Source organism: Nicotiana tabacum, chromosome 9 (assembly GCF_000715075.1).
Source record: "Nicotiana tabacum cultivar K326 chromosome 9, ASM71507v2, whole genome shotgun sequence".
NCBI classification, from domain to species: domain Eukaryota; kingdom Viridiplantae; phylum Streptophyta; class Magnoliopsida; order Solanales; family Solanaceae; genus Nicotiana; species Nicotiana tabacum.
Window position 1 is genome coordinate 114,231,652 of NC_134088.1, and position 14,118 is coordinate 114,245,769.

The 14,118-nt window shown below is 36.2% G+C and overlaps 1 protein-coding gene across 1 annotated transcript; it reads left to right on the forward strand.

The window, feature by feature from the left end:
• Window positions 1-10,959: 10,959 nt before the first annotated feature.
• Window positions 10,960-13,113, forward strand: LOC107787777 (WUSCHEL-related homeobox 3-like). Its single transcript, XM_016609383.2, has 2 exons — window positions 10,960-11,424; window positions 12,444-13,113. Exons 1-2 carry the CDS (start codon window positions 11,011-11,013, stop codon window positions 12,708-12,710), a joined length of 681 nt encoding a protein of 226 aa, XP_016464869.2. The 5' UTR covers window positions 10,960-11,010; the 3' UTR covers window positions 12,711-13,113.
• Window positions 13,114-14,118: the final 1,005 nt, after the last annotated feature.

Below are 14,118 nucleotides of genomic sequence, written 5' to 3' on the forward strand. Positions count from 1 at the left end.
TAACTGTGTACGAAATTACAATTTAAACATATAATTCGACAGCAGGAATGACCTCAGTGGGTCCAAATAATACCGACATTTGCCTAAGCATAATTTCTAATATGAGACACAACTCAGTTTCTCTAACACATGAAAAATACATGGAAAATACAAGTCAATTGGTTATATAGCTCTATGGAATCGACCGAGTCTCAATTTCTACGGTGCACACCCACACGCCCGTCATCTAGCATGTGCGTTACCTCCAAACAAATCACATAACACGTATAATCAGGGTTCATACCCTCAGCTCTAAGTTTAGAAGTGTTACTTGCCTTCAACAAGCCAAATCCACTACTGAGTAAGCCAAGCGATGCTCCAAAAATGTCATCTCGCTCGCACCGACCTCTGAGCGACTTGAAACAAGCCAAAAGCAACTCAAATACATCAATTAATGTCTAAGAAAACAATTCTAAATGATAAATCTCAAATCCTTAATCAAAAGCCCAAAATCGACCAAAATGTCAAATCAGGGCCCGCGCCTAGGAATCCGATAAAATTTATAGCATCCGATAACCCATTCAGTTATGAGTCCAACCATACTAGTTTAGCTTAAATCCGACTCTGAATCGATGTTCAAAACTCAAAAATTTGCTTTATGAAGTTTTAGACAAAACCCCCCAATTTCCTCTTTAAAATTCATCAACCAATTGCCAAAAATGAATATGGATTCAAAAAAATAAAATCAAAACCAAGTATAAAACACCTACCCCAATCCTTGTGAAGAAATTTTCTTCAAAAATCGTCTCAATCTGAGCTCCCAATCTCAATATATGATGAAAGAACCAAAACCTCGAAATATATAGAATCTGCCCAGGCATCGTCGCATCTACGACACACTTAGCCGCTTCTGCGGCGTCGCTTTTGAGACAAACGTTCTGCTTCTGCGGAGAGGCACTAGATAAATGGCCCTCACACCTGCGAAAAAACATCCACTTCTGCAACATCACAAGTGCGACAAAAGGACCTGCATCTGCGCCAACTCTCGCTCCTGCGTTCAAAATCTCGCATATGCGCGTACATAGGTGCACTACAAAAATTTGCTTTTGCGATCTTACTCACCCAGCTCTCACCTCGCTTTTGCGATGGGCAGCACGCATCTGCGAAGTCACTTCTGCGGCCAAGACTTTGCATATACGGCTACACCAGTACCAACAACTCTTCAACAAGGCAACAAGAGGAAAACTTATCTGAACCACACTCGTAACTCACCCGAGCCACTCGGGACCCCAACCAAATATACCAAAAATTTCCATAACATAATACGGACCTACTCGAGGCCTCAAATCACACATAACAACATTGAAACGACTAATCGCACCTCAATTCGAACTTGCATGAACTTTGAACTTTCAACTTCCAAAACTCGCGTTGAAACATATCAAATCAACCCTGAATGAACCCAACTTTTGCACACAAGCCCCAAATGACATAACGAAGCTATTCAAATTCCCGAAACCACAATCCAAACCTAATATTATCAAAGTCAACTTCCGGTCAAACTTATGAACTTTCCAAACCTTCAAATTTTTAACTTTCGCCAATTAGCGTCAAATACTTCTAGAATTATCCAAATGCAAATCAGGGCATACGCCTGAGTCCAAAATCATCATCCGGACCTAACGGAACCATCAAAACTCCGCTCCGGGGTCAAATTCACAAAAGTCAAACTTAATCAACTCTTTCACTTAAAACTTCAAACATGAAATTCATTCTTCTAAATCACTTCCAGATAACCTGAAAAACCAAAACCGATGATTCACACAAGTCATAATACATCATACGAAGCTACTCAAGACTTCAAATAGCAGGAAGGAATGCCAACGCTCAAAACGACCGGTCAGGTCGTGACATTCTCCCCCACTTAAACATACGTTCGTCCTCGAATGTGCCAAGAGTTGTTCCAAAAGCCATCAAATCGCCGTGTATCCTTACCATGCACGTACTCGGGGGTGATCCCACGTTACCCTATTCCATATAGGCCCGACAACACAACATAACTGAAGATCATTACTCTATCCTCAGCCTATAAATGACATAATCCAATTTCTAACATTTGGAATTTCCCACAAGACCCGAACCTCGCATCTACACACTGTATAAGTCTAAACAAGTTGTATCAAGCCATAGCCATAACCCAAGATGTGATCACATGACATACCGCACAACTCGCATACTCGTAGCAAAATTTCCGATCATGGTGGCTACTCAGAACAACCCAATACTGATAATAAACCTCATATCAAACAAAACCTCATTCTAAAACCTTCGCACACTGCTGATGATGAAAGAAACATGCAGTAACTCACAACCGTTAATCAGTCTAACAAGCCATGGAGGTCCCTCTCCTTCGACAAGAACTATAGCCAATTTCTAACCTGATCAACGACATTATCCTTCCAAATATACTGCAAATAAATCCGATAGCACCCATTTTAGGTTCGATGACCTCATCTCATCACACAACCACTCTAGTGATATTCCACATCAATAAAACCTAAAACCACAACCCACGCAATCTGTGCACCAATAAGAAATAACCCAAATGTACTCAATCATGGAAAATGACTCAAACGAGAGAACCATCCCACAAGTTCCACAAGTACCACCACAACCGCAATGCTACAAACCCATCTTACATGGTAGAACCAAGATACACCAATCTAACACAAAGGATCATATCCCGACATAACCTAGCTACAATGAGTGACCCCATCCAAACACGGGTCCATATGAAATACCTCAAACCACCATGCTCAAAATCAACAACTCCACGTAATTCGACATCAAATACCCGAAGTGTATGACCATAACCACAGAGAATCAAATAGCAAAATATACCACAGTCTGGAGAGAACATAACCAAGGCGCAATCAATCATTCGACACCCCAATAACCATCTCGCTCAAATCCCGCTACAAGACCCCAAACAGAACCGCATCATGTGTGCTTATAACCAACAAATCAAAACCCTTCGTAACATAGAGGAGTAACACAAAGATCATATCAGAATACGAATAAGTTCAACTCTAACCGAATAGCACATCCTCCAATAGTAGCAGTACGGAGTCGACCATACACATTCTTGTTGGGCCTACCAATAGGCCCCAAATCAACTCTGGCCATCCACAAATAGATAAATAATCCTTCGAAAGTACACAATGACCTAACCATAACGTATACTATCATTCGGCTAGCTTTGAGCACATCTTCACAATCCACAACCACGAAACAATCTGCTTCCGAGAACTCCCGGTCTCCAAATCCATAGAACACCCGAATCACTATATCTGATCCCAACTCCATCGCTTGAATGTCTAGCACATCTCTCATACACGATCATCTACGAGGAATAATTATATAATTCTTATGTGCCACATAGAAAAATCTGAATATCAGTAGTCGGTCAACTAGGCGAGTACCACAATACCAATAAAGTTTCTGTAAACCAACACTCAGTGCACCTTCTGAAATGTACGCTCTCCTCAGGAAATACCAAGTAGTAATATTATTCATCTAGTCATCTGAAATAGCCCATGTTGTCTAAGAATTCATGTCCTTCCTTTCAAAACTAAATCGTGACCTTGCACAAGTAAATCTTAATCCCACACAACATATCGTATCTATCATGAATATGAAAAGTATGAGAATCTCATAATCAACTCTGAGTCACAAGCAAACTACATACTCAATTATCCATGAACCTTCCATTTAATCTCATCCAGGAGAAAATCATAACACGCAACACGCTCATCACGCCAGCGGAAAATATACACCTCGAACCGTGGTAGAAACCATTGAGACCACTTTGAAATCTATTTGCACATAACCCAGCTATCAGAACTGAATCCCTCTAACTCAACCAAGTCACGTAGGTCGCCAAAACCCAAAAGCATTGCCATGAAACTTCTGTAGAGGCTCACCACATCATAAGTACCCAAAGAACCGATCATATCCATTACCGTGATGATCCAAGTTATTACCAAGTTATCCTATTTTTCTGAGTTCCTTTCGAATTACCCTCAAATGGAAACTTCCCTTGCCAGAACACCACGATCATTAGCCAGAACTCACCCCACGAGATCCTAGCATAAAACTACACTGCCTTAAGGCCCATAAGATGTTGTATTCCCTCTTAAGCACCCCAAAAGTACCACAACCGAGACGCCCACTCTAAAAAGACCTTCTGTGAATCTAAAGTCGTTTCCTTCACCTTCTTGATATAGAAATGTAAAATCCATAATGATATAGAAATACCGCAAGTCCCGACACCATCCGATGCAAATCTCAGATTCTAGCCATATACAAGTCCGAAAAATTCTTAATTGCCACATATAAATCTTGAATCCATTAGAACCTTCTCTAGAGTCCTCCACTCTGCTCAAATCTCAATTGCACCGCCCGAATGGGCCGAACGACATGTGCCCCATTAGCACAACAATACTTAAAGAAGTACCCTGACTTAACGCAACCGAGAAAATTCATCCATCGTGCATACTACATCCGTCACGAATAACAACTCAACTCATTCCATAATTTTCATATACCCATAAAGTGTAATATAACCCGTACCCAAAAATTTCTTTACTCGAGTCATCATCGATCTCAACCTCTGCAAGTCATATCTGATTCACAAGTATGCCTCAAATCGAAATCAGTACAACACATAACCATGCAATTAAATCATCGATAGCAGACTCGCCCACTTGGCTCAAAGCCATAGAACAAAACACTAGATAACTCATAATACCCATACTCTATTACTGCCATAATCCCGTACCGAAGTTCAACTCAATCCTTCATAAGCTCATGGAACATAAACCATCTAATACCTCAAATCATCTGCAAATCTCGCATTCATCCACGTGACGATCAGGTAAACTTTCTCAACCAAATTCAAATTCAAATCTCAACACATATACCTCGTTGGTAGAAAAGAACCTCTCCATGCAACATTATAAGGATCACACCTCTGTATATTACTCCGCAAGAGATAACCCACCTGTTTAGCCTCAAATTGGCATCTTGCTATACCCTTTTGTGGTCACGATTACTACGCCATCACTTAATCTTCCTGAGTCTAAACTCACAACAAGACATGAAACTCTACTTCGTTCCACATTTAATCAACATGAAAACTCTTTCAACACACTCATAACTCGAGACTATACGTCACATCAAGACAGCAATCTGGAACCCAATAGTCCATTTTACATCTCAAGCAAACTATTCTCGTCATAATAAAACTATCTAAACACATTCTGTAGTCACATCATGCTCATCATATAGCCATCCAGCCACTCACCGAGTTACAAATTCCAATCATAGGGACGCAATCAGACATATAAGTCCAAAAGTATGTGCTCACACAACTAAAATCTCTGTTCTCAAGCTGCAGTCAAAACCTGGCCTCAAGTCCTCCAGACTGGCCCATCATCAACGCACCGAAATCACATCTCGCACCTCATCCATGGAATCACCAGCCGGCGATGCACAACTGATACTGAGCGCTCACATGCGCACACGAATGTGTGGAGGGAATTCAAAGAGTTATTTTCCAAGCTGAATCAATGTCGCACGATAAGCAAAGAAAGATGAGAAGTTTATCCTAAATGCCCTGTAGCCTCTCGATGATTGGTATGGACGTCATCATACCGATATGCACGACTCTACTAGACACTTGCTCATGGCTTGTAGAACCTATGAACCTAGAGTTCTGATACCACCTTGTCACGATCCAAAATCCAACTAGCCGTGATGGCACCTAATCCAACCCGATAGGTAAGCCAGTTAATAATAAACCAGTTCAAACGATATTTATTAAGAGAAGAAATGATAATACAACTGAACCGTTATACAAGAATTCCTAAGTACTGGTAGTACAAATCATGAGCTTCTAAGATTTATAGTTTACAAAGCTAGTATGAAATAAATACATCAATGCTAGCTTCCGTCATACACAATAACATCAGCGTCCAAAAATCTGCACACAAGATACAAAAGTGTATTATGAGTACAACCGACCCCATGTACTCAATAAGTAACAAACCTTTAGGCCTTTATTTTGGAATTATTTATCAGAATAGTGGAGAAAACATGATCTTCTTATGAAGTGCTCAGAATTTGAATTCTGCCAAATTATGCTTTCAGTGGAGTCTTAACTCACCAAATGAAGCGTATAACTTCTCTCATGTTCATGTCTGTGAGTATCAAGTCTAAATTACTCTGTCTTTTACCAAGTTATGTAAACTTATATTCATTGTTCAGGGATAGGTTCATCTAGCTTAGTTGGAGCTGCCTGCTGCACTTTCTTTCTATATTTTTATTGCATTTGGATGTGTAATATTACCTCAATTTATAATCAGATATTTATTTCATATGTAGGAACAAGGTCTTTCAGAGTGGCCGCCTAATGTGAGTCGTCGTTCCATAAAAATATCTACTCTTAACTATATCCATCCTTGCATATTTACCTTAATGTCATTCCTCTATTTTTGCCCTTTTCGGCTTGCCTTGTAACATTACGGACCTTGAATCTGTTACAATGAATTGATATCTATTAGATACATTATTGTAAATGATTCAAATGCCCTTTGATGTTTGACCTGTAGGAGCTCAATGTGATGACTTTAGTTTTGAGCATTATATTGTATTTAGAGTGCAACTTTAATTCAGCAAATCAAAGAGTAATTTCTCACTTATATTTTTTTCTTTATGAGTATAAATTCGTGCTTGAAAAAAATCTCATTACTAATGGAAGTTTGTCTTAAGTTACATTGTTGTCATTTACATTAGCAACCTACTGTGAACTTTTTATCTGTTTCTCAGCCATATCTTGATGTAAACTTGATGAGGGGCGAACATATTGAAAATTTTGATCAGTTGAATGTCATCTTTGACAACAATTCTTCATCGTCGCGCTCAAAGCAGCCCTTAAAGAGGAGGTGCAATGAGGACACTTTGGTCGATATGATGAGTGTTATTGCTGCAAATATCGAGAGGATTGCAGATGCCTTGATAGAGAGCAGCCAACGCGTGTGGTTGGTCGAGGTGTTTGGCATGATAAAATAAAATTTCTGAATTCGATGATGATTTAGCAATCAACGCATGTGAGTTTCTTTCTCTTGATGAAAGAAGAGCAAAGATGCTCCCCAAATTCGAGAAAAACAGAGTTAGTGCGTCTTGATTAAGCTTCATTTGGTGAAATAAAATTTGAACCAAATGTGTTGTGCATTATGAATGTACTTGAGACAAAAATTTCTGAATTTTTATGTTATGTGGACTAATCCTTTTTAAAGCCAAGTACTGGTGTAGCATTACCCAAGTATGTTGTAACAGCTCTTGCGGATTGGTGGTCCCTAAAAAAAATTTAGACAAACAATCCAGTGAAATTAATCTTTTTGTTAATTAGTCTAAATTTACATCCTTTGTGTTTTCTTTTAACCGATCCGTGCATCGCTCGGGTAAATATACGTAGTATATATAACAGTAAGAGAGGTTTTCTTAGACTTGATAAAACACAGTACCTCTCATTCACTATTTAGGTATTTGAAACCCAAGCATATTCATGTGACGACCCTTCCTTAGAAGCATTTGACAGAGATTTTCTCTTCTTCTCTTTTTTTTTTTTAACTTTTTTGTAAATGAATGAGCATGCTCATCTTTCTTTTCGAACATGAGGAGCATTTACATATTTTTATTTAGTAACCTAAAAAGAAATATACAAGCTATTAAAACAATTAAAAATACTGATAGCGTTAAATATTTTATGTTACTAGCGTAATAAGTTGCATTCAGTGGCGGAGCCAAAATTTTCATCAAGGAGTATCAAAATATAAATAATTAGATACATCGAAAAGTCAAGGGGAGTCAACGTATTGTAAATATACATAAAATATAAAAATTTATCTAGCAATATAGTGTAATTTTCCGGCTTGGTTCAATGTGGCTCCGTCAGTGGTTGCATTGGGTCTATTTAACCCTCACCCTAAATAATAACATACTCATTGCAGTGGCAAAACTATGAATTTCTCCAAGGTGTTCAAATGTAAAAGAAGTGAAAAAAAGCATTCCAACAAAGGGTGTTCAATATGTGTTATATACCTATAAAACGTAATATTTTACCTATGTACACGGTGTAATTTTTCGACGAAGGGTGATTAGTTGGCCACCTTTATGACCATGTGGCTTCGCCACTGACTCATTGTGATCTCACAAGTGAGTTCAGGGAGGAGAGTGTACGCATATCTTATTACTACCTTGTGTGAAATAAAGAGATTATTTCCGATAAACCATCGACGGAAGAAAATTTTTTCTTTACCCGTTTTTTAAGCCCTACCTTACATGTAGGACAAAAAAAAAGACGGTTTTTGCAAAGGTTGGACTTGCGACACGTAGTAATTATCTCACTACAAACTGAAACTAACTAAAAGGAAACACCCAATAAGAGAATTTAGACAGCTGGGCGTCCACTACATTTACGGTAATTAATGAGATAACAAGACTTTATTTTATCTCAATAATAGAGTCTACACACGCACAAAAAAAAAAAAATATTGAAGAAGAAAAGAAACCCAAGTCGAAGAAGTCAAAAAATTACTTGAATTAATACGTTCTTTTTAAATCAAGAAAGTGCATTAATTGATTTTTATTATAGGTTACGCATATGTTTGTGTCAATAAATTTTTCTTTCCCAAGTCCATTTAAACAATATGTTTCTAAAACAAGGGCGACTCAAGGGTCAAGCAAGTGAGGCCCTTGCTTTAGGCCTCTCAAAAATTGGGGCCCCCAGATACTGTTTTTAATTATTTTTATGTCTTTAACATTTTTTGTAAAAACAATTGAATCTTGTTAGAAAAATCTTAATTCTTTGTAAAAAGAAAGAAGTAGTTATAAAAAAGAATAACTTAAAGAAGGAGGCATGGGCAATGAGCCTTTACGTGTAAAGAAATGTATTATTTTTCTGCCAAACAAAATAATATATTGAATAATTCGAATTGCACCGTCATTTTCATATTCCTTCTCATGTTTTCAAGTATTTAAGTAAGTAAATTGAAATAGTGAAACGCTTTCATGCATTGGTTTATTTTGATATCAATCGTCAATTTATCAACTTTCAGAATCAGGTTTAATCGTTCTAACTTTCTTTTTATCTTTTTTTTAAAACAAAAAATCAGAATTTAAATGTACCAACAACAAAATATGAATAACTTTGATACAATCTCAAAAAGTTACTCTTAATAAATTTCTACCAAACAATAGATAAAGTTAAATAAAAAGGTATAGGGAAGTGTTGTTAAATGAACAAGTCTCCAATCTTTTTGAGTTAGATGGTAATGAAACCAAAGAAAAAGAAGAATTCTGAATGTCAAAAACATTTTTTTTAAAAAATTAAATAAAAAATAAATCTATAAATAAATATAAATATAAATATTGCTTTAGTCTTCTTAAGGCCTCTTAATAAAGTTTGTTTTAGGCCACAAATATCATTGAGCCGCTCATGTTCTCAAACCTATAGGGATTATGAGTTTACTAAAAAATAATACTACAATTATAGTATTGTTTATATAGGCAAGAAAGTTTTTTATCTATATTTCAATTCCTCAAGACACAAGAGATTTTTTTAAAAAAATCTGGTTGATGAAATTCCTGTCTCCGTACATAAAACAAACTTTTGGTAAGAAAGACTTTTATTTCTTGGATTACTAGTGATAGTGAAACATTGTTATAAACTTTTCTAGTTCACCTTCTTCCTGGGAAACTGTTGGGATTGTCCTCAGTGTACAAATAAGTTGAAGTTGGAGTTATAAATTTCACCAGCTTGGCTAAAAGGGAAAGAAGGAAAAGAGACGTTGGCTTTATTAATGTTGTATCCAATGCATCCAACTTCCTATCTTGTCGAAGTAATGAGAATGAAAAATCGTGATGATGAAATCATACAATCACAATTTTCATTTCTTTCCCTACGAAATTAATCCACGTGTGTTGTTGTCCTCGTTTATCTTTTTATTATTGGTTGTTAAAAAGTCAAACAACAGTGAATTTAGGTGATGAATCAAGTCTATTGATTTTAATTATAACGACCAACCATTAAAATAAGGTAGAGGAAAAAACCAATTTCATTTGTATCTACTTAATTAACCCTATTTAAAATGTATGAATAAGCTATAGGCACACACGCAGACACAAGTTAATGCGCATTTCAGAGTGAATTATTTTTTCTTTGATTTGTTAGATGAATAGAAGTTAATGGGCGTTTCAGAGTAATAGAAGTTAATGGGCGTTTCGGAGTGAATTAATTTTTGTGTGATTTCTTTTTCTTTTTGCTAATGAAAGAAGCTTTTATTGAATATATACTCTCATATTTTGTTAATTCTGAGAATTATTTCATTTTCCTCTGAGATAAAAAATTTATAATGTGTTGTCAGACTCACTTAACTCTTTTAAAGCATCATTTCTAATCAGCTTGCACAAACCTCGACTAATTTTAAAGTATCCTTTCTGACCAGTTTGCCCTCGACTAATTTCAAAGTATCCTTTCGGACCAACTTGCCCGAATCTAGACTAAGTTTTAGTCCATATCATTTTCACTCATCCAAGACCAAAACATATTCTTTATCATCCCTTTAATATTCTTGCGTCAAATGTGACAAACCCTAACTTTTTATTTGGTACTTCCTTTTTCTGGTGGCTCTCTCTGTATTTCCTTTAATCTTTAGGTAGTACGTACCTATAAGAAATTGTGCAGGACCAACGGTGAAATTTTTGACAATAACTAGTTATTGTGTAATAGGTGCACATTTTATTCAGTCTCAATAATGTAATTATGATTCCAAACTACCTCATTCAATTCTTCTATCACATTTTCCTCTATATATACCTATGAAAAACCTCATTCTCCAAACAGTTTAATCAGTTGATCTAAGCCTTAACCTTTTCAGTCTCAAACCCAAGAAAAAGAAGAAAATAAACATGTCTTTTCTGAAAAGAGAAAAAATGACAAGACCAACAAGGTGGAGTCCAGCCCCAGAACAACTCATGTTCTTAGAAGAAATGTATAGGAAAGGTTTAAGAAATCCAAATGCTACTCAAATACAAAATATTACTGCCCATTTGTCTTCTTATGGAAAGATTGAAGGGAAAAATGTGTTTTATTGGTTTCAAAACCACAAAGCTAGAGATAGACAGAAGCTTAAGAAAAAACTCCTTGCCCAAATGAACCAACAACAATTTTTTTCTCAATATCCTGTTGATGCTCATAGTACAACCACCACAAGCACCAACACAAACAATCTTTTTCACTGCCCTACTGATCACTACTCTCATAATTCTTCATCTGTTGTGAACCAAATATGCCCTATTATATCTACTGAACTTCTTCAAGAGGTAGAGACGTACACAAAATAATACTATGCTCTTCCCTATATTCAGTTTTATTATTAATACTATTATTATATTTTGGTTTTATTCTGCATGAGGAAACTATTTCATAAGCTAGTCAACTTATATCTTTAGTTTTTGAAAGTGACAGAAAATGGAGGAGCAAAGAAACATAAGAAAGCTTGCCTTCCTTATTCCCCACAAAAAGAAAAAGAAGTAGAAAAAGTTAAACTTGTCCCTCTTTGATTATGTAAGAATTTTAGAAAAGGTTTATGATATATATTCTTGGTCACTCTATTTATAGCCTTGAGATTTTTGGTTGGATAAATTTTCTAATATGGTATTAGATCCAGGCTTTGATAACCTCAATTCAGCTCAAAAGCTCACTTACTAATTCAGCTTGTTGAGACTTTCCCAAACTCTCTCTCTCTCTCTCTCTCTCTCTCTCTCTCTCTCTCTCTCTCTCTCTCTCTCTCTCTCTCTCTCTCTATACACACAAAAAATTCCGGGCCTACTCATACTTTCTCTCTACACTTCAGCTTCACTCTTCAATCTTTCAAAAAAAAAAAATAGTATATATATAGAAGAAAAAGCAAAAGTTTGTTTTTTCATTGATCAATTACACATGCAGGATGATGTTAGAGAATATACTTGTATCTTGTTGGTTAATTAAATATTTTCATAGAAGTTTAATATTTAGGATCATCATTCCACGCAGTCTTAAAGTTTTGGGTTAGAGGCTCAAATTCTTTCATAGATTCTTAGCAAACTACTCAAATCTTGAAACAAATGAACATGATTAGAAAACTCTAGCATTCCATCCAAAAAAAAAGGAAGAAAAAGAAGAAAACAAAGAAAGGAAAAGAAAGAAACAAACAAATAGTGTATTATACTATCAATGAAACATAAAATATGCATGTGAACGTTGGTATTTTTATATATGATGCTTTCGAGCTATGTTTTAAGATCTTAATTTTTTTATTCTTACTCATTTATTTTTTTAACACTCTTTTTTGGTATTATAGGGTGGAATCAAAGATGAATCATCTCGAGTAATGACTTACCTATATCCAATGGATATTTCAAGACCAGTTGAGAATATTGAAAATTGCATGATAAGACCATATGGAAAAGATTGGGTTTTGATGATGAATATTAGTCCAAATACTTTACCTTGTATCAATAAACCCCTCAAAACCCTACCACTTTTTCCTATAACAGAAACCAATGGCCTCAAGGAACAGATCAGTACAAAATCAGCTTCCACTTTAAGTCTTTCATTTTCAAGTTAACTCTTTGGCTGAGTCACTTTAATTTGCATGAGCTCCATGCATACTAGTAATAAGATATTTATTATACTAGACCACGAGCAGTAGAACTGTGTTTTTTGTTCTTTGTTCTTTCTTTGTATCATTAAAAGGGGAGCTTTTGTGTAGCTGGTAAAGTTGTTGTCATGTGACCAGGAGGTCACGGGTTCGAGCTGTAGAAACAGTCTCTTGGAGAAATGCAGGGTAAGACTGCGTACAATAGACGCTTGGGGTCCGGCTCTTTCCTGAACCTCGCGCATAATAGGAGCTTAGTGCACCGGCGGCCCTTTTTGTACCATTAGAATTCTTTGGGAAAAAAAAACGTACGGTATAGAATAATGTCTGCAGTTTAATTGTTATCATCGTGTACCTTGTAAAGAGTTGATGAATGGAGTGTTATTTAATTGATGGTTTCTGTTAAAAGTCTGTATAGTAGTATATCTGAATTGCTTATTAATTCTATGTTAACAGTCATTTTGCATGAGCTTCATGCATACTAGTACTAGCCAAAGAAGATCTATGGAGTACTAGATCAAGAATAGTTTTAAGTTTTTATATGAGATGATCAGATAATTCAATATGGTACTGGAGCTAGTATAAGTCATAAAATCGATCCTGGGTTCATACCTCTCCGCCTCAAAAAAAATATTTTTATTTGTTTTAACCATGAAAAATGAATTAGGCTTCGAGGTAGATCCACGATTTAACGTTGATGGGCTTAACCTTTGAGGTTCTTAGACCGAACACATTGTATTATTGAAATTATAGGTTTAGAATTTAATATTTGTTGAAAGTTTACTGTTCTTTTACATGTATATTTATGTCCGTGTCATAATACGGAGTTCATGGAAAGAGTTTGTGTATGCTCTTAATCCAACACTCCAATAAAAAGTTGCATAAAATAGTGCCTGCACTTTAACTATATTTGAGCGTGTACTCACTCTGGTAAAGAGTGGGATGGACCGTTAGTTTATTGATGGATTCTGTTAACAGTCTGTAGAGTAGTGAAATATCTGAGTTGTCTAATTCTTGTTGTAAATGGTGACTACTCAACTCATGCTGCTGCTGCTGCTCTTCTAACCTAATCAATGCATCCATCTTATACTATAAATTAGAGTAATGGCCGGACGTTATGGGTGTGTCAATCCAAGGGAAAATGATCAACTCTAACATTTGTTTCCATCTACTTCAAGCTTGGTGGGGCAATGGCGGATTTATTTATATTCCTGTAGCAGCTAAACGTTTAGTAAATATAGCAGCTAACTACACCTTTTTTAATTAATTAGAAGGGCAGTCCGGTGCATAAAGCATCTCACGTTCACGCAGGGTCCAGAGAAGGATCGCACCATAAGGAGTGTGATGTCGGCAGTTTACCCTAATGCAAGTATCACTG